This window comes from Rhinolophus sinicus, linkage group LG02, assembly GCF_036562045.2.
Source record: "Rhinolophus sinicus isolate RSC01 linkage group LG02, ASM3656204v1, whole genome shotgun sequence".
Lineage (NCBI taxonomy): Eukaryota > Metazoa > Chordata > Mammalia > Chiroptera > Rhinolophidae > Rhinolophus > Rhinolophus sinicus.
The window spans coordinates 177938123-177959257 of NC_133752.1; the positions used below are offsets into that span (position 1 = coordinate 177938123).

The 21135-nt window shown below is 45.0% G+C and overlaps 1 protein-coding gene across 2 annotated transcripts in view; it reads left to right on the forward strand.

Annotated features, from left to right (window-relative positions):
• ANO2 (anoctamin 2) overlaps positions 1–21135 on the forward strand; it is a 309976-nt gene that overhangs the window by 225632 nt on the left and 63209 nt on the right. For both annotated transcript variants that reach the window (XM_074326158.1, XM_074326157.1), the window contains exons 15-16: positions 12450–12524; positions 19783–19978. In XM_074326158.1, coding sequence (XP_074182259.1) covers positions 12450–12524; positions 19783–19978 — 271 coding nt within the window. The remainder of the gene's footprint in view (positions 1–12449; positions 12525–19782; positions 19979–21135) is intronic.

The following is a 21135-nucleotide window of genomic DNA, read 5'->3' on the forward strand; positions in this document are numbered from 1 at the left end:
CCTAATACAGTGCCTGCTGCGGGGCTCTGTGCACAGTGGGGGAATTTTAAAGCCCAATAAATTCAGAAAACTCAAGATAACTGCATAAATTAAGTAAGATAATCAGACACTGTCTGACACATTAAACAAATCGTTTGAAAATCAAACTGTGCTTTGGCTGCTGGCCTCTCAAGCACGATCGGTGACAGGCCAATGACTCACTTTCAGCTCTTGCCCTTTGTACTCCACGAGCTGCTCCAAGACAGTGCAGGGGACGTGAAATGTATCCCCGGACTCCGCTGGTCAGTGCCTGCTCTAGTCCCGCAAGCAGCTTGTGGGCGGGGAAGATGATGGGAAGGGGCACGGAGGGGAGACCGTTGGTCATGGGCTGGGCCAGCAGTGCAGCTTGTGGACCCTGTGCATGAGAACATCATCTCCAAGCTTGTTTCTGCCTGTGAGCGTCTCTCCGAGAACCTGTTCACGGAGGGACAACCACAGGAATATAAGCCCTGGAGCCAAAACAGCAAGGGAGGACTGAGTCTTGAAGAACGGTATTTCCCCAGTCAGGCCTGGGAAGCATTTTTAAACCGATTCTTTCATCCCCAAGATTCTAATTTAAAAGATCTGGAGCAGGGCCAGAAAGCAGCATATTCTGAAGAGCCATCTACGTGATTCCAGTGACTAGCTAATGTGGGAGTCATGCCATTGCCCCGGGTGTCCCATTCCAACCTCACCCTTGCACGGTGGCAATCTGTCTTCTCTGTGGCCTGAGCATCTACTGGGGGCTGAACCACCGGCTCTTCTTTTCTGTCTCCAGGGCTGAAGACCTACTTCCCAGCACCCCCACCCCCAGCACAATAAGGTGTAGGTACACACCCCTTAGAGTGTCATCATCGGATATAGGGAATATATCCAGGCAGGAATGCAGAGCCACTAGTTTTCTTCCATATTTGTTTAGTAGGAAAAAAATTAGAACTATGAGTATTGGCCTGAAGAAAGCAAGAGGGTGTTTTATGAAGAACTTCAGGTTTGTAAACAAATCAGTTCTACAAATCTACAGATCGGTTCTCCATCTATGGGCTAGAACCGAAGGAAAAGGCCCCAGTTGAAGCTGGAGGCTTGTAGGTTAGTCTAAGAAATGATGTGTGATCTAAAGGCAGAAGACACACTAGCAGGAGCTAAGTGTGATTGCAGGACCTCTGTCACAAAGTCTTGGTGATGAACCAAATCAGAGCTGGGTATCACTCAAGCTAAAAGTCTTCCCTGTATTATTTTCCATGCGAAAAGCTGCCCTTATTAGCACATGCCGATGGGACATGCACTTGACTATTTTTCTTAAGGTGCTGAAAAGTTACCTTGAACCTTTGTCATTTACCCCTTAGGTTTTGCACTGGTGTGTAACCTGAGATGGTGGCACAAAATTGTTTTGTAGGGTCTTCCTGAGTGGAGCTAGATTTGACCCACCAGAGACCAAATACTCACTCCCAATCTCCTGAGCATTGATCTACCAAATGAGCGAGGCTGTTGTTTCCCGAGTCACACATGCAGATGAATTCCTCGGGCCAGGCTGATGGCAGCACTGGAGATCCAGTGGCTGCCTGCCATCATGGAACTTACGTTTTCCTAAAGGAGACAGAGAGGAGATAAACACCAGTAAATAAACAGATAACTTCAGATAGTGCTAAGTGTTGCGACAGAGACTAATGATGGACTGGGACACTGGGAAAGACCACATTGGAGGTGACACTACAGCTGAGAACAGAAGGGGGAGCAGAGGGCTTAGCTGGGTAAAGAGAGAGGAGAGGAATCTTACAAAGGTCTTGAGGCGGAAACCAGCTTGGTGTGTTCAGTGAACAGGAAAGAAGCCAGTGTTGCCAAAATGGAGAAAGCAAGGGATCCAATGGTCGGAAATGAAGTTTGAAAGAAGCCAGAGCACCAATCATGTTAAGTCCTGGAGACCATGGCACAGGGCTTAGGATGTATTCTAAGTCCATGGCCGTTTGGCTTAAGGTCTTATGTGATGTTCTAGATAAGGTTAGATATTTAGGACTCGTATATGGTACTAGTGGAGGGTGCTGATGGCTTCAGCCCAGCCTCCTCCTTTCACAGGCAAGGAGGCCTGGAGAGAGAATGACGTGCCTGCACCAGCTTCTCAGACCTTGTTAGGAGCAGCCCATCTAAGACTCATTGCAGCATTACCACAATGTAGAAGAGTCTCCCCTTAAGAGGGTGAGTGGGGAGGGGCTGCCTGCGACCTGAATCCAGGCAGGGCACACAACACAACAGTTGGAGTTGGAGTAAGGGAAGGACAGCAGGTCAGCCTGGTACTGGAACACAGCAAGGCCGAGGCAGCCAGCTGGGAAATCAAGGAAGTGAAGCAGTGAGATGTCTGGGGAGCCAGAGGGAGCCGAGTGAGCAGGCTGGACCTCAGGATGGGAGGAAGCGAGCCAGAGTCTGTTTGTCTGTGTCTGCAAGGAAAACCGAGCAGTGGGAGGATTAAAGAATGTTTTCCATTCCAGCCACAAATTACACTGCATTGTGCCCTGGCTTCAGGCATGCCTACAGACTTAGGTGCTGTGGCATGTGACTGCCTCGTGCCCCTTTGCCACATTCTCCTCCTCGACTGAGGTCTGTCCCTAAGAGTCTTTCTCTATCTCTAGATGGTTCTGGGAGTTGGTCATGGGCAAGTCCATGGGGCTGAGGGTTAGGACCTGGAGGCTCAGCCTGAGAGGCTGTGTGTCCTTGGGCTTGGGGACCAAGACCCTTCTGAGGGCTGACATGAGGGCGATAGGAGCTGTGGGGGTCACAAGCTCGGGGAAGGGAGGGATGTGCAGTCCAGTGTTTCTGGTTAAGCCATGAAGGCTTCCTGGAGGAGGAACTGTTTTAAGAGAGGGAATTGACGAGAGAGAGAGAGAGAGAGAGAGAGAGAGAGAGAGAGAGAATGGTGAAGCTGGTAGGATCTCTGTTCCTAATGTAAGTATTGTTTGTGAGAGGTCCTGAAGGCTCAGCCAGCAGAGAGAACATTGAGCAGCTGTGTCTGAGGGAAGAGTAGGACCAGAATGGCAGAACAAGGTTGCATTGGGTGATTGTGTGGCTTTGGAGCAGGAAGAATGGCCCCTGGGTCTGTGCTGTAGGAAGAATTGCCCAAATTGAACTTGGGGTTTCCTTGTCACTTTGACAAGGGAACTTTACCCAAAGTGCCCCAGTTAGGGCTAGGGTCTCTGGTGGATGAAACAATAATGATGAGGATAATGACATCAGGTACCAAGTATTCACTTCTAACTATGCACCGGGCACAGTTCCATACATGTTCCCACGTGCTACCTTATTTTATCTTCACAGCAGCAATCTTGTAGAGTTGGCACTATTTTTAATCTCATTTTTATGGATGAGAAAATTGAGGTGTACAGAAGTTGGTAAGATGCTTGAAATTACACAGTCAATAAATACACCAGCTGGGAATCCACCCCAGGCAGCTGCCTCAAGACTGGACTATACTGCAAGGTTCCTGGGGCACCACTGGCTCTCCCAGCCCGGCTGGTGAGACGCCCAGCTCTAGCAAGGAAGATGAAAAAGATGATGAGGAGAAGGAAAGAAAGAAGATTAATGAGCAAAGAATGTTTTTTATTTCCACGAATGCAACTTTTTGGCCCCATTTCAAATTGCTGGCCCCAGCCGTGAGACCGACTGTTTTTCTTCTTTGTTTTATTCAACATATATGGGGGGGGGGGGGTAGCTCCAGAAATTCACAACATAACATAACTCCTATCATTTTGTGGCTTTAATTTATTTAGTGGAAGTGACCTGAATTTCATCTCTGCCCTCTAACACAGGCCACTCTATGAGTGGCTGAATTTATGACACTGGCTGCCACAATTATAATCTCCATCCGAAACTGTGTCAAAATGTCTGCCACACCCAGGGTAATTGGTGCACATAATGGGACAGCTTATGAAAATGCATTAAGCTCATGAACCCTGAGACCTGTAGCCACAGAAGGCCAGACTGTCACCCCTCACCTTCTCCCAGAGCCCTGAGTCCCTGGGTTTTCCTGGATTTTCACCTCTGACAGTGTCCCAAGGACCTTCCAATGGAAAAGAATCTTGTATTTCTTCTCACTGTCCCTCTGTTCATAGTGTTTTGCCCCTTCTCAACCCACTGTTGTCCAAGTCTTCCATTTATTTATGTCTCCTCCAATCTGTTGTGTCAAATTGTGACACATAGAGGCATCGAGCACAGGAGCCTTGGGGGTGATGTTTCGTCAACATTGAGAGCATGTATTCTTGACAATGACACTGGAACAAACTACTACTATATGACCCTTACTCAAGCACAATTGAACCTGGATTACAAATTTCCTTATTCTTTTCCCTGACCCCCATTTTAAGTCAGTCTCCCAGTCCTGCTCTTCCATAGGGTCCCTGTCTGGGACCAGCTCCCCTCTGTCATGCAATTTTACCCCCCTGGTTTACCCAAGTCATTATGATTTCCCTGAGAAACCCCATCCAGGCACTGTCAACCCTCCCCATCCCTGGTTCTCCATGCTATTGCCCCTAACCGGAGGAGGGGTTGTTGGGTTCAGTCACCTCCAGGTTGATAGGAGGCCTTCATCTGCTCTAATGGTTGGACCCCTTGTCTCGGGAAATCAAATCAAAGTGTCCTGGAGAAAGGGGTGAGGAACTGCCAATCTGATTGCCACCTACCACTGGCCTCATGTGTTCTAACAGAGTCTAGGCCGTGCCCTGCTTGCCTCCTGGCACAGAGAGATCCAGGTGAGGCTGCTTAAGTGTCACCAAGATTGTTTTCAGGGTTGAGGTACGTGAACCTGGTAGGAGACACATGATTACATAAACATTTATTGAGCTTATACTGTGTACATGACACTGTGCTTAGACACCAGATACAAGGAGATGAATAAAACATGGTGTCTGCTCTCCTGGAGCTGACAGTCCATGAGGAGGAAAGTCAAGAAAATCGACAGTTACAGCAGGAGGTAATGAGGCTGGAGATGTGCAGGACCTGATCTATGTCATTGGCTTTGCAGTAGAAAGTGCAGGAGTGGCAAACTGGGGGAATGTGTAAGGAGAGAGACTCTACAGGGCTTGAGGCTGATTGGGGTACGTGTGTGGGAGGAAGTAACCCAAGTGAATCTCTGTTTAAGGCTTTGCCTGCTCCAAGGGTTGTGGTTCAGTTCACTGAGTTAGGGATTATAAAAGAAGAAGAAAACAGTTTAAGGAGCAAGATGATTCCTTCTTCTGGGACATTTTGAGCTTGGGACATTGCAATGGAGATGTCCAGTAAGCAGCTGGACCAATGAGTTTGGAGCTCAGCTAAGAGATCTGAGCTGGTGATAAAGATGTAAGAGTCCTTAGCAGTTGGGTGGTCAGTAAAGCTATGATTTTATCCAGGAAGAGGGTATTGCATGGGGAGTACTCATATTAAATTGCATCAAGAAACGGCATCTTAAGAAAGCAAACTGTAGAAGCTCTTTCCTCTCACCTACCATCTATTTTCTCATCATCTGCAGTCTTGGTTTTGCTCGCACCATTCCTTTGAAACTTTCTCACAGGTTGCAGATAACTTTAATGGCAAAGTCAAATGGATGCTTTGTTGCTATTAACTCGTGTGAAGAAAACCTGTGTCCACGTCTTGAAACTTCCCTCCCTGGGCTTTGGTGGCACCATGCTGTTCTATGCTGTGGTTACTCTTTGGTCCACTTATTTTTCATATGAGAGCCCTGGAGAGGCAGCATCATATGGGAAAATGTTAAGTGCAAGACTGGACTCAAACACATTGATTCCAGAGCTGCTACTTATTAGCTTGTGACCAAGTTTCTTAACCTTCCGGAGCTGACTTTCCCTAGCTATAAAATGGGGGTAATAATAATAACTTCAAGCGTTATTGCAAGAATTAGATGGGAGATAGCTAAAGCACTTAGCCGATTGTCGGTAACGTCATAAGCAATTTAAAAGTAGTAGCTCTTATTGTTCAGTGTATTTATAGGTAAATGGCAATACCCAACAGAAAACAACTGGTTTAAAAGAGTAGTTACCAAAATGTGGTCCCCTGGCCAGCAGCATCACTAACACCAGCACCAGCATTACCTGGAAACTTGTTTGGAATGCGAATTCTCAGGCTCACCCCAGACCTACTGAGAATGGGGTCCAGAAATTTGTTCTTACAAGTCCTGTAGGTGATTTTGAAGATGCATGCTAAAGTATGAAATCACTAGTTTAAGATAAGGAAGAACGAAGTCTTTGGGGGGGGAAGGGAGCGTCCAAAGGATAGGTAGAGACTGGCAGTCATTAGAAGGGTAGGGGCATCTCTCCAAATGAGACAGGAAGGTCAGGTGATTTAACCTCCTTCTCTGCCTAAAACATTGCTGCTGTCTACAAGCACTCCATGCTCTGGTTACTCTAAACCACTTGGTTGTACTATACGTTATTATAACTCAGTGCTTTTGAACATGACACAGGCTTTCATCCATCTTTTCATCCTAGGAAACTCTTACCATCCTTTAGTCACGGAAAAATGTCCCCTCGTCTTTGAAATCTTCTCTTTTTCCCCTAGGCAGGTAGTCACTCCCTCCTCCCTGTTCTCATCACATGTTTCACGTCATAATTTATGTCCCTATTTCTCAATTTCTCCTAGTAGTTAGGGCATTTATTAAGGGCAAAGAATGTGATCTCTTTTGCATATCCCCAGTGCCTCGTACAAGCACAATGCTGGGTACACATTTGATGTTCAATTAATGCTTCTTGTATAGAAACAGGAGTAGTTAAGAACTCACAGTTATACAGAACTTATAATTTTCCAAGTAATGTCACATACGTGGTGTACACATTGAGTGTTCAGTAGGGCAGGTTTGCTAGTCACCCCATTAGAGATGAGGATATAAGGGCACAGAAAAGTTAGATAGTATGCTGAAGCTTGCTCAGCTAATAAAGAAGTAGACAGGGAATGAAGCCCTAGTCTTGTATTTCCAAATCCATTGTGTTTTCCTCTCTCTGACACTTCCCCTAATATGTTTGCAGGAAAATAGGCTCAATGTATGAACATTCTAACAGAAAGCAGTCTGACCCTATCTGTTCTTGACCCACTTGTTCTTAGCGGGAGGTGGTGAGGCAGATGCTGATGACGAGATACTGGTGACGATGGCAGTGCTCAGCTTCCTGTCCCCGTCGGCTGCCACAGCCTACTTCTTATGATCCCAAATCCAGTTGTGCACCAGGCATCATATTCACTGACCACTAGGCATTTATTGTTTCCATTCTTCTTTTTCACGTGTAGTACTCTGCATTGGTTTAACACTGGTATGACTGAGCACCTCTTCTCTACAGCCCCACTTTAGGTAAATCCGAAATATGAAAGTCTGAATTAAAAACTTAGGGGAGATTGTAGACACTGCCCCCTTAAAGAGGTGGAGTATAATTCCTCACTCCTTAAATGCGGGTTGCACACAGTGACTTCTTTCTAAAGAATGAAGTTTGGAAAGGGACAAAAAAGTAACTTTGTAGTAGGGAAACCTGATGAATACCACGTCCGCTGAGTGATCAAGGTCGATATCATCATTGATAGGCCATAAGCCTGTACCCTTGCTATGATGGGATGGAAATGGCATTTTACCTCTGTCATCTTTCTCCCCAAAGCCTAAATCCTCAGACAAGCCCATATGGAGGAACATTCTACAATATGCTTGACTAGTACCCCTCAAAACTGTCAAGGTCATCAAAAACAAGGAAAGTCTGAGAAACTATCACAGTCTAGAGGAGCTTAAGGAGACATGATGACTAAATATAATGTTTTAGATAGGATCTTGGAACAGAAAAAGGCCAATAGGTAAAAACTAAGACAATCCAAATAAAGTATGAACTTTAGTTAATAATGTACAATATTGCAATATTAGTTCATTATTTGTGAAAAATGTACCCATACCATGTAACAGGGCAAACTGGGTGTGAAGCGTGTGTGTGTGTGTGTGTATGTGTGTGTGTGTGTACATGGAAAAACTTCAAAGATAATATAGAGAATATAAATCTAGAACTATTCTAAAATATAAAGTTAAAGAGAAGAAAGAAAGTAGAGGAAGCAATTCTCATTTGTTACTAGTGAAAATGCAAAATGGCACAACTATTTTGGAAAACAGTCTGGCAGTCGCTTATAAAATCAATCATACACTTACCCTATGACTCAGCAGTTCTACTAAGTACTTGGTATTTACCAAGTGAAATGAAAACCTGTGATCACACCAAAACCAGTACACAAAAACAGCTTTATTCAGAAGTGCCAAAAACTGGACGCAATCTCAACATCCCTCAGTTAGGGAAGGGGTAGATTGACTATGGCACATCCATGCAATGAAATACTACTCAGCAATCACAAGAAACAAACTCCTGAGACATGCAACATGGATGAATCTCAAATGCACTGTGCTAAGTAGAAGAAGTCAAACTCAAAAGGCTCCATACTCTACGAATCCACTTATATGACATTTTGGAAAAGGCAAAGCTAAAGGGACAGACAACAGATGCTACCAGGATCTGGGGATTGGGGGAGGAGACAGACCACAAAGGGACGGGGGGGGATGTTGGGGTGATGGAATTATCCTGTATCTTGATTATGGTTGTGGTTAAAAGACAGTATATGTTTATCAGAACTCATAGAACTGACACTAATAAAGGTGAATTTTACTGTATGTAAATTATACTTTGATTTAAAACAAGTAGGAAAATATACAACTTGGGTGATTGGCCATTTTTCAAAATTGCTCTCCAAGGGATTTGTTTAACTAGTCTTCTCATTTATTGCATTTTCAGTGATTGTGTTTCCAACTGTTCAGTTTGCCAAAAGGACACTTCTGTGGCTTTACGTGACTGTCATGGGGCCACTTGCTATTGGGGACTTGGAAGTGGGAGCCGTCATCCAGGGACAGAAACAGGACAGCAGAAACAAAGAAATAAACACAGATGACAGCTAGGCCCCTGTCTTAGCCATGGTGACGTTCTCTAAGTGCTTCCCAATCACTTGCTTTTGATATAATCATGAAGCTGATTACGCCTTACTTTTGTATGAGGCCTTCTAATTTACAAAGCACTCTCACAGGCGTTCTCTCATGTGATCCACACCATACCTCTGATGTAGGGGGGACAAGTTATGTCATCTCCATTTTTAAAAGGAGAGAGAGGGGCTGAGAGTTCTTACTTACCTTTGTGTACTGGTATGGCCCTCTCCTGAGGTTGGCTAATTAATATAAAAACACTTGGTAATTTGGTATGATAGATATTATTTTATATATTTTACAAATACGGAATATCATAACTTTACAAGGAGGGAACTGAGGTCCTGGGAATTTCCCAAGGTCACTTGACTAGTAAGTATTAGAGCCAAGGGTTAAACTCGGATGTTCTGGTTCCAAAGCTACTTCTCTTTCTATTATCTCAAAGGCTGGTTTTGTGATTATTACGCATAGTGTAGTTAAATTAATGGCATTTTGCGCTGAATCTTCACATTTTTTAATGTGCCAGTGAGTGGAGAGTTTTAATTAGCTTCTGTTATCAGAGCCAGTTTTTATAAGTCAAGTTTACTCACTGTCATCTTTACTAGTAACTTTGGGAACTTGAAAGGCAGTCAGTAATCCTTGTGTTTCTCTCAGCTTCTTGCATTTGGATAGTGTCTCAGTGTGTGAGAACTGTGTACATGTCAGAAGCTGTGGCTTCCAAAAAAAAGGGCTGATTAATATGAACGTGAGAGGGGTGATTTGTCAACAAACACTAGAACATCTATATCAAAATGAGTATTTTTCTTTGAGATAGTCACTTTGAGAGGACATCCAAGTCAGTTGCATTTTTATGCAAGCTAGTAATACCACCTTTCCTGCCAGGGTAAGGTCTGAAATCCTTTCCTCTGTTTCTGTGGTGGTCTCTGAGCTCCTCTGGGCAAGGCTGAGCCTTCTCCTCACTGTGTCCTCTGGACCGGCACAGAGCCTGGCCCTCCAAGGGGCTCACAGTGTGTTTGTTGAGTGGAACTGAACCAGACCTCATTCTCCAGGACAGAGATGTCACTGCAGGGGAGAGGCAGGTCCGAAGTCATCCCTCTTGGCCCCTGGCCTGAAGAAAGTGGACGGCCGCTTGGCAGGAAACCTTAAATAAAACCATTGAGTTGCCTGACTCCTCTCACAGGTTTATTAGTCATCCTTTACAACTGTACTTACTTATTTGAGCCCATTTCATCTTGGGCCATATTTTCTGCTCCTCTGCTCACACTTCCCTTTCCCCCATTTCCTCCGGGACTGTCCAACTCCGCCCTGAGGGCCACTCTGAACCTGGTCTCACCCTTACCGACTGATGTTTCTCTCCCCTTCCCCTTATCTCAGGGACCAAGCACAGGTTTTTCTACCGCTCCCTGCTCTGTTCCTCACTCTGGAAGCCCCCTTAGGGAGGAACTGGTAATATAGAATCCATGAACTGAGTTCTCTGTCTTTTCTACTCACCACTGGTGTTTCAGAACATATCTGGTGTGGTGGGTTTTAAGGCAGAACCTCTCACCTCTAGGCCAGAGAGCAGAAAAAGAGCCAAAGGATCTTCAAAACCTTCATTGTAATAAGGGAGGCCTCAGGAAGAGCCCATCACGCACCCCTTTTTTTCTGTTTTCAGAATCCCTATTGAGTGTTGTTATCTACCAGCCCATCGTCAGTTTTCCTTATCAAAATCTTAAAGGAAAATGTCCCTAGTGTGAGTGACACTAAGAATTAACACTGAAGAAAAAAGAAAGAAGTGCTACTCCCTTTAGATGTTGGCCCTAATTTAGAAGAATATGAATTGAGCATTGTTCCAGTCCTAACAGGAATAGATTTATATGCTCTCACTCATTCAGAGTGGTCCCAGCCTGTACCTCGTTCTCACTGTGTGATGGAAAGTCTGCTGGGCTAGACGTCCAGAGACCTGATTCAATCATGAAGCCTGTGAAAAACTGGGTATCGCTTGTTTATATCACCTGTAAATGAAAGTTCTAATTACTAAGTGACTTCAGCCTTAGCACTCATTTCCACCCCCATTTATTAAGTCAGCTCATTGCATGTGCTCAGCTCCAGACATGCAATAAGAGAGACACATCATTCCTTTCCTTAATTCCCTACAGGCTCATGCCCAAGACACCCTTCACCCCCACACTGGCAAGAGCTTCCTAAAGCTTTTTGGCGTGTGGTGTCACTTTTGTCTCAGACTGTGAGCCCTCCAGGGACAGTGGTCATAGCCACTTCCTTCTGTCTCCCCACCGTGCCTGGCACCAAGGTCTGCACCACAGTGGACATACAAAAATTTCTAGAAAGAAGTCTTCCAGGCCAAGAAGGTCCTTAGCCTACAGTACAAGCTTTCAAAGGCTAGATGGCACTGTTGCTAGAGCCAAATCAGGTGTATTCTGAAAGTGGTGAAGAGCAAGAATAATAGAGCAGGGAGCCCTGGAGCCCTCACTGGCTGAGTTTGCTTCCGACACGTTGTAGAAAAGCAGGGCTCCTACTTCCCCAGCTTAGAGCTCTTTACCATTTTTGTGGCATCTTTGGCTGTGATGGTCTTCACAGCGACCTGCCACTGTATCAATTCTAATTTTGTGGAAATGCAGCTCAGAGAAATCAAGTGCCTGGACTAAAACTACATGGCGGTTAATCAGCAGAGACTTTTACTTTCCGTACCTTGTTGCCATCACCCGACCACAGGAGGGTCCGAGAGTATGCTGAGGGAGGACTCTGGCCAGAGACATGGTTGTCCCAGGAGGGTGGCCGGGGTGAACTGGACCTAGTTGGAGGGAAAAAGTAGTATTCTCAGCCCGACTGACTGCAAGGTATCAGCTTAACCTGTACCTTGAAATGTCTGCATTTGTGACCGGGGAAAATACAGTCATTTTGGAGTAATCAAATGGCAACACATACAGGTTCTTTGAAGAACAAAAAATTGTGGGTAATTTGTATACTTATTAAGATCGAAGGTCAATGGTTGATGTTTTATTTAAAGAACGATCTATTTTAGAATGCTGCCCTGTGGTTGAGTTGTTCCTATCATTTGTCCATTGCTTTACCATGTTCACATGCTTCTCATTAAAACAAAACAAACAAAGAAAACCATCCTGTGCGGTGCGCAGGACGGGTGTCGCAATTGTGCCCATTTTTCAATGAAAAAATAGAGGGTCAGAAAAGCTAAGAGACGTGTTCAAGATCACAAGTGGTTGAACTAAAACTTCAGCCCAGTATGAAGCTGAACTCAAATCTTGTCCTCTTTTCACCATAGTTTTTCCAGGCTTTCTAGATATCACAAAATTAGGAGGGCTGTTGTTGATACGGAAGGTAAGGCATCAGAGACTAGAAAAATACCTATATATGTGATGAATGATTAATGATAGGAACATTTATGCAAAACGGAGAAAATGAATGTCTTTTATTTGTGCCATTTAATTGTCTCTACTCTCCTGTTTCTCCCCAGGATGATGAAGATAAGCTCACCTGGAAAGATCGTTTCCCAGGTTACCTGATGAACTTCACCTCCATCTTGTTCATGGTAATTTCCTTGAGGGAACAGCTGCCTATGACTTATGCATGATAGGTCCTGTTAAATGAATAATGTGGGTATGTTATTCTACACGCTTTGAGGGTAATGAGGGGTTAGTAAAGATGAAGCCACAATCCCTTTGTAGAGGGGCAGGATCTTATCTGTTGGTGAGGCCACTGCTGATATCGGTCACAGGCAGAGGGGAAGGTGATTCCCTCAAACAGAAAGCCAGACCTGGGAGATGTCAGTGAGCTTCAGTGGCTCTAGAAGGGGTTTCTATTTTCTCAGAAAGATGAGGGTGGAAGGAGATTTCTATCTTCCCAGCCTTGACCACAGTTGAAACTTCCAGGGGGTGGGTTGTGAGATGATACCTTTCACATGGGGAAAGACCAAGACCTTGGAAGAAGTAATCAGGTAAGATGGCTACCGAATTGTGGCAGCTTGTTCAGACTGTGGGCTAGCTCTCTCTGACGGTTTCTGGAATAGAACAGAGTCTGGAATCCATAAGAGTCAGCCAGCCTGGGCTTTATAAGCTGCTTCTTCAGTTTCCCTGTAGTTGCTTGTTTATTTCTCTGTGTTCTCCCTGAGAGTTTGAGAGGGCCTTTTTGAAGGACCCAGATGGTCTCAGCTGTGTCAGGGAAGGCAAGGGAGGTGTCTCTGATTCATATTTGAGTCAGATCAATAAAGTGCTAGCAGGTCATTCTTGGGAGCTAGGATGGATGAGCCAACAATAACATAAGATATTTGTAGCACCCCATCTTGATGAAAATACCAAATGGTGAAACTCAGAGGACTGCCCTCGGGTCACTGAGACATCTGCCCCCTCTTTATGGGTAGATGCCTTCTAGGATTCAAGACTGGAACTTCTGTTTTACAAAGGAGAGTTGTGTGCTTACAGCATTTTAAAGCAGGACTACACATTTGTTGTGGGGTGGGGGAGAGATTGTTTATTCTAACAAAAATGGGACTGAAATTATACTAATTTTCTGGACCTACTGGCCACAGGTAACTCTGATCCTGTCCTGAGATTTTTGCCATTATTATTGCCATCATGACCACTGAGGACGGGAACCACGTCCTCATCTCAGAAATTTAAAAAGCGAAGGAAGCATCTAATTCAACAACTTGTTTCACAGATGAAGTGCAGGGGTGATGGGTGCCTTGCCAGAACTTAGAAGTCTACATTTGCTTTTTTCTCATTGCTTAACCAGAGCAAGGCATCTAGAACTTACTCGAGCACATGTGGTGAATTGCAGTGTGTTAAGCTGGAATGATATAAAGTTTAATTTAGTGCTTCAAAGCCTCACACAATATGCGTATTGTTGTTGGAGTTCACGCATTCATTCAAGAAGTATTTAATGGATGCCAACTATGTGCTTGACACTATTTTTAGGCATTGGCGATAGAACAGAAAATAAAACAAATACTCCCTCAAATGGTTTATAGATAAGCGAATGCATATATAAATAAGAAAATAGATAAGCAAAATAGATTTCTGTGTCTGGTAGTGGTAGATTAGGATATTTGTAACATCCCACATTGCCGAAAATAACAACAACAAAAATGGATAAATGTGTTTTTCCATCTTTTTAAAGCCTCGAGGAGCTGACAGGATAGTGAGGAATACTAGGCTAAACTCTAAGGGAAAACGGGAACTGCTTTTACCTTGAGGACATTTTCCCATCTAGGCCAAAGGCTTTGGTTTTGGTGGTTTTATGGGCTAAGGAGGATAGAAATCAGGGAATGGCTGGCTCAAAGTGGAGATTGTAACAGGAAGTCCTCACCAAATTAAATTGGAACTCCAAGGGCTACACTCTCAGAATAAAATGAAATGAAACTAAACCCAACCCCTCCCTTCTTATGGGACTGCAAAGAAAATTAGGTTTTCAGTAGAACAGAGAGAAGAAGGGAAACAAAGTGCTGTTTCTCTGAAGTAGCCATGGGCAATCCCCATTGTCAATTCAAAGCCAGGTTCATCACATGAGAGGACCAGGGCAGGCCCTAGAACAGTGTGTGGACCGTGAGATCAAGGAGTCAGGGTGGTGTTTATAAAAGTGTTTTTCTGTTAAGGAGTTTGGGGAAGCCAGAGTCACCTACTGCAACAAACTCCAGTATCAAATATTGTCCCTTCCTTCACCCCCTGTGACTGAACCTTGGCAGAAGATGCCAGGGCCAAGGCCATGGGGATGGTTTTAGGGATGTCAGTCTTCCAGATACGCTGGGGATATTTTTCACGGCATGACAAGAGCCAGGAAATACCACATGCTGTGTCTGTCTTCCCCACAGTGATAGAAGCCAGCATGGACAAAGATATATTTTCTCTTTCTTCTCAAACCCAGTGTATTGAGCAGAAGTTTTTTTCCTTTTTGAATGAATCTTCTTTTGGTGTTCTTTTTATATGGGAGGGGATTATCAGAGGCAATGTCCTCCCTCCTGAGCTGGGAGCCTGAGCTTTCCTCCCATGCCCAAGACAGTCATTTACTTACACGTGTATATTGGGAACCAGCCATCAGAACGACTTCTGTGGCTTCCGGCCTCCTAACTGGCTCTTTAAAATGTAGATCCAATCCTGTCACTCCTCTGCTCAAAACTCTCTAAAGTCTTCAGGACTTGTGAGATGTAGAAGCCCACATCCTTATGCCGCAGCGCTGACCTGCCTGTTTTCCACCACCGATCTCCTGCTCCAACTCTCCCCTTGCTCAGGTAGGTCCTTGCTGAAATGTCACCTTCTCACCTAGGCCTTTCCTCACCACCCTGTTTTAAACTGCAACCTTTTCCTATGTCTCTATTCCACTTTATTTGTTTCCATGGTGTTTCCCACACCAGATATACTATGTATTTTACCTATTTATTAGTTTATTGTCTATCTCTTCCCCAGTAGAACATCAACTCCATGATGGCAGATTGTCTGTTTTGTTCACCAGTATATCCATCACCTAAAACAGTGACTGGCACATAGTAGGTGCTCAAGACATATTTTATAAATGACTGAATGGGAAAATAATTAAGCAGATGCCAGAAACAACTTATTTCATCAGTGATAAAGTCATTGGTGTGTGTGTTTTTAAAAATTGTGCTCCTCTCACATACCATGCCCTAGACTAGGCACTCTCCCACTGGGTGCTTCTCCTAGAGCTTGCTTCTGCCTGTGCGTTTCTACTTGCTCCTCCTTAGTCTTTCCTCCATGCCTTTCCCATAGGAAACGTCCCAAAGCTGCTTCCCTGGAGTTTCCTCTGACTAATCCCCCTGCTCTCTGCTCGGAGCATACCAGAAGCTTGTGAACTGAGGTCTGTGACTCTGTCCAGCTGTTACTGGGCTCATCCTTGCTGTATGTGTGCAATGGTTTTCTCAACTTCGCTTCAGAATGCAAGTCCTGGAGGGTAGGGACCAGGCCTGTTCTCCTTCCTGTCTCACTCTTGTAGTGTCAAAAAGGACTCTGGACTCTAGGCTTCCATCGCAAGTTGGCTATGCCGAGAAGTAAAGCTATAGAATGAAAACACCAGAAGCAACAGGGATCGTGATAATGTGACCAGGTGCTGGGAGGCAGATTGCCTAGAGCTGTGGATCAGCAAATCTGAACCAAACAGGTTCCATACCTGAGGTGCCTCTGGGACATGGCAGGAGGCACAGAATGCAGTACAAGATGAACCTCCACTTTTGGCCTAGTTGGGGGAGACTGGTCACAAACATGAAATATTCCCAGCACAATGGTTTGCACAAAGTGGTCAGAAACAATTTGTTGAAATTAACAAATAAAACAAATAGTGCAGCTAAAGTGGTGAAAAAAGTACTGGATCTAGTGCCAGAAGAGATGAGTTCTAACGTCAGGATGTGATTGCAGAGTTTGCAGGCATAGAGCAGGGTTCAAATCCTGGATACCACAAATGGCATCTACAAAAGTCATGTCTTATGTGATTGTTCAAAGGCTTAGTGCTAGTGATGCTATTCATTGAATAATGACATCAAGAGGCTACAAATGGATCAGCTGTAATTGATGATGATATTATCACCACGAGTATCTCAGCTCTGCCTTATACGCTCCAGACCCTGGACCAATCACATTGCTGCTTCTTGGGCTTCAGTTCCTTATACAGAGGGTGTCAAAAAAATGCATACACATTTTAAGAAAGGAAAAAACTATTAAACTTATAATACTCAATACATACTAATAACAAAAGATGAATACAAGTCATGTGTGTACATTTTTTTTTGGCACCCCCGGTGTAGTACATTACAGGCTAGACATGGTTGATCCCTAAATGCTAAAATTCTTTTAATTCCTACTGTGATCCAGGAGACTGGGGTGGTAGCCCATGGCTTATGACCTTGAGTAATTCACTTCACTTTCCTCTCCTGTTTCCTCATCTGCAAAATGGTCATGGGACTGGGTTGGTGCTCTCCAAGCTCTTCCAGTTTGCAAACTGTGAATCTTGAGGTATCTGTGGGAAACACCAAAGGAGAGGTTCAAAATCTGATTTCTGTCATGGGATAGAAAGTTGAGACCAGGGAAGTTAAGGTCGCAAAGAACAGCATCAGAGGGCTGGACGGGGGCATGGTAGAGGTAGGGCTGGGAAGGTCGGGTGGGTGGCAAGGAGGGCTTTTCTAGTGAGGAGAGCAATACCTCTGGAACTTGAATAGAAATCTTGTTTAAGTGCAGATTCTGAGTCAGTAGGTCTAGAGTTGTGCTGGAGATTCTGCATGTTTATGAAACTCCCAGCTGATGGAGCAGGTCCCATGGATCACACTTTGAGTACAAGGGAGAATGTTCTTCCTTCCCCAGTTTAACAGCTGGGCCTCTTGGAGAAGGAGGATAGAAGCTGATTTCCTCCCCACTCGTTTCTCCATGCACCACCCCCAAGACTCCAAAGCAAAGGATGTTTTTGCCATTGTTGTTTTTCCCCCAGTCATTCCCCCAAGTCCAACCCCAAACACACACACACACACACACACACACACACACACACACACACGCTCTTTGATGCCCTGGCCACCCCCGCCTCATCATTACTTCCATCACTGGCCTTCACTGCAAAAGTGATTTTGGGGGAAAAGAATCTCACACCACGTTTTCCAGGCCTTTACTGTCTGGTAGTGACAATCCCAGAGGAATGGGAAGTGAAAATGTCTACATTGTTGGAGAGTGGTGATGTCATGTCCAGGTTTTCCTACTTACATGGTAGTCATTCCTCCCTAGTCTTGGAGACTGGGGTTTCTACTCTTCCCGCCCCCACCCTGCATCAGAAGAGCCCCCCCCCCCCACCCGCAGAGTGATTTTCCCATCTAACCTCTCCTCCACCCTGACATGCATGCATGTGAGTGCACGCATACCCACATACACACACCGTCCCTCTACCCAGAGAACGCTGCCATCCTCCCTTCCTTAGGGAGGGCTCTTTTTCACACCGTGGCCTATAGAGCCAAGACTATTATTTGTAAAGCACATGGGGATAAACAGCTGAAGCTACCACCAGCACACCCCAGGCTTCAGCACCTCCAGGCACCCCCCAGAGGTCTGAAGACATCCATATCTGGGACACATCTGCACCCCGTTCCCCATTCACCGCCCACTAGAGTGTCATTCTAAATCCTGCTAGTGCCCAGTTTAAATCCTGCTGCTTGTAAAGTACTGCGCAAGCCAGAGCCCCCTCCCCACCCCTCCTTTCTAGGAAGGGGATGTACAGTCCAGGATAGTTTGTTGTTTTCAGAGGGAACCTTCTACCTGCCCGTTTCTCTACCCATGTTTTCCATTGAGCCTCCCACAGCCAGTGCCCACAGAGGAAATGTGATCTGAACAGTCTCCTTTGCAGGAAGAATTCTAAGAAAGAAAACTTTGCTTGACTAAAATGAATTAGAATTTTTCTCTGAGCAGGTTAAACACCAACAGCTCCCTCTCCTCCCTCTGGTGCCTCTAGGAGGCTTACTCAGGGCATGTCTCCTAATATCCTGTGCTTCAAGGAAATTGCCCTTCCTTGGCTGTGATAGCAGAGGAGAGGGAGACGGTCTGAGAGAGTGCCTTATTATTCTCAGGTTCTAGAAAGAGGAAATGGAGGGCTCTTCTAGGTCAAGTGCCTGCTAAATTTTCCTTCCAAACACAGCAGCCAGAGATTTCGGCACCAAACGAGAAATCTGAGTACTCCATTTCGAATTGCCTGGGAGAGAAATTTAGAGCAATACAGCGGTACCTCGGTTTTCGAATGTAATCCGTTCCGGAAGACTGTTGGAGTTCTGAAACGTTCAAAAACAGCCGACAGCTAGGCCTCAGGATTTTGCACTCAGTGGAAGCTGCGTGAGATGTTCAACTTCCGAGGCGTGTTCGAAAACCAAAGCATTTACTTGCGGGTTTACAGTGTTTCTAAACCGAAATGTTCGTCAACGGAGACTTTCAAAAACCGAGGTACCCCTGTATTTTGCTCACCCTGAGGACTGAGAGTCTAAAACTCTCACTCTTGGTTTCTCTCCCTTTTTTCTCCTTTGGGCAACCTTTCTGCACCCACCTCACCAAGCTCTTTCTCAGCCCCTCTCAGCTCAAACACCTTCAATGGCTCACTGTTTCCTTTTATGGAATCCCAGTTTAAATCCTACTGCTCTATAAACTATTCCCTGAGCACCCAGATCAACTTGCTTCTCTGTGCTCAGTCCCTTTAACAACTGTACTCTTCATTTAACATTTAATACATTTTTTGGTATTATTTACTACGGTTAAATAGGAGTTCATCTTATCTCCATAGTAGGTTGAAAGTTCTCCAATGAAAAAATTCACATCCTGTGTGTTGTACACACCATAGTACCCAGCATTTTCATTCTTAGTTCTTTGTGTGTGTTATGGGTCATTTGGAATCTGATTGAAATGAAGTCATTCTCTGGAAAATGCACCTATTCTTGGAATTTGCATGAGTTTAGACCAGGAGTGTCCAAACTGCGGCCCGCGAGCCAACTGTGGCCCACAATCCATTTTTCATTGGCCCGCAGCAAATTCCAAAAATATATTTAGTTTACTTAAATAAACCAGGTGAGGCAATACGTACTTCACCTCGAGTGGGTGGCCCGGCTGTTTGTGTATTTTACCGAATATGGCCCTTGGTGAAAAACGTTGAAAAAAGTTTGGACACCCCTGGTTTAGAGGGTTTGCAGACTCCCTTGGAGTCCACCGATGGACTCCAGATTAATAATACCTGATGTAGCAAATAATCCCGTTGACTGAGTGAATAATAGGTGCTCAGTAATTGTCAGTGGATGTGTGACTCTCCCTGTTTTTCCCCCCTCACAGATTGCCCTGACATTCTCGATTGTCTTTGCGGTCATTGTATATCGTATCACAACGGCAGCTGCTCTCTCTCTCAACAAGGCCACACGCTCCAATGTCCGCGTGACAGTGACAGCTACAGCGGTCATCATCAACCTCGTGGTCATCCTCATCCTCGATGAGATCTATGGCGCCGTGGCCAGCTGGCTCACCAAAATCGGTATTGTGCCACCACCTCTGTATTTGCCCTGTGCCCCCTTGAACATGGTCAATCAGTGTGGTTTTGGTGGTAATGACCCAACAAGAGAAAAGGAATGGGAACAAAATGCTTTGTACAGTGCCTTTTAGTTGGAGAAATGAGGGAGTACAGTGGTTATGTGTAGGCAGAGCCTACCAAGGGCCTCCCCTCAGGTAGAAATCCTTCTAGTAACATCCTCTATCTATTGTCCTCCAGCGCAAGTCAATTGCCTCACTATCCCCTAAGAATAATCCATGGATCTATTCTTTTTAGCCTAACTCAGAAGCAAGACAGGTTCAATACTTCCTGTTAAAAATTGCAGTGTTTTAGCTCTCCTCATTTTCCCAGCAGTGATTATAATGTTGAGAAAGCCTCTTGATACTTGAGCCCAAGAGGGTCTTATCTATCCCCATATTGTCAGAGGCCCCAGAAAATCCACACATTCCCCATGCACTGAGCAGACTTCAAAGAGGCATATCAGACTTCCCAAGCTTCAAGCCAGTGAGAAAAATGCAGTGGCCTCAATATTCAGACGTGTCATTTGAGCCGCAACCTGCTGTTGCCTGAACACCACTTCTTGGCAATTGTGCTTATTAGGCGGGAAGGGGTGGGGGCTGCTGAGAGCCGAGACCCCTTCCTCATCTGATTTATTTTGAGTGGCCTGGATGCACCCCCTCCCTAGTGGAATCTAGGGATGCAATGCCTCGGCCTCTTACGAAACCTCTGGGAAGTCAAATTAATATATGATGTCTTTAATTCACTGACCAGTTAGAAGCTAGACACTTGATAGGGTAACCCCCTCTTCAAGGGAGACTTCCCTGGAGGATCAGAGAATTCCGGAAAGGTTTCACTAATTCCAGTTACTCTTTCAGTGCCTTTCCGCATCTTGGCCTCTATTCACAGTGGGCATTTACCTTTGGTTTCTATGTGGATATAGGCAATTTAGCATCTAGAGTGGCAGTTCTGCTCTCTTTAGGCATGCACATAATTACAAGTGTTATCTATATTCCTTCCTACACTTCTTGAGACAAGCAGGCAGAGCATTTTACTTCGGTGTATTTAGCGGTAGGCAGGATTCTATGGAAGCACTTAGGAGGACCATCCAACACTCCTGGGAGTTCAGGGGAAGCTTCAGAGGT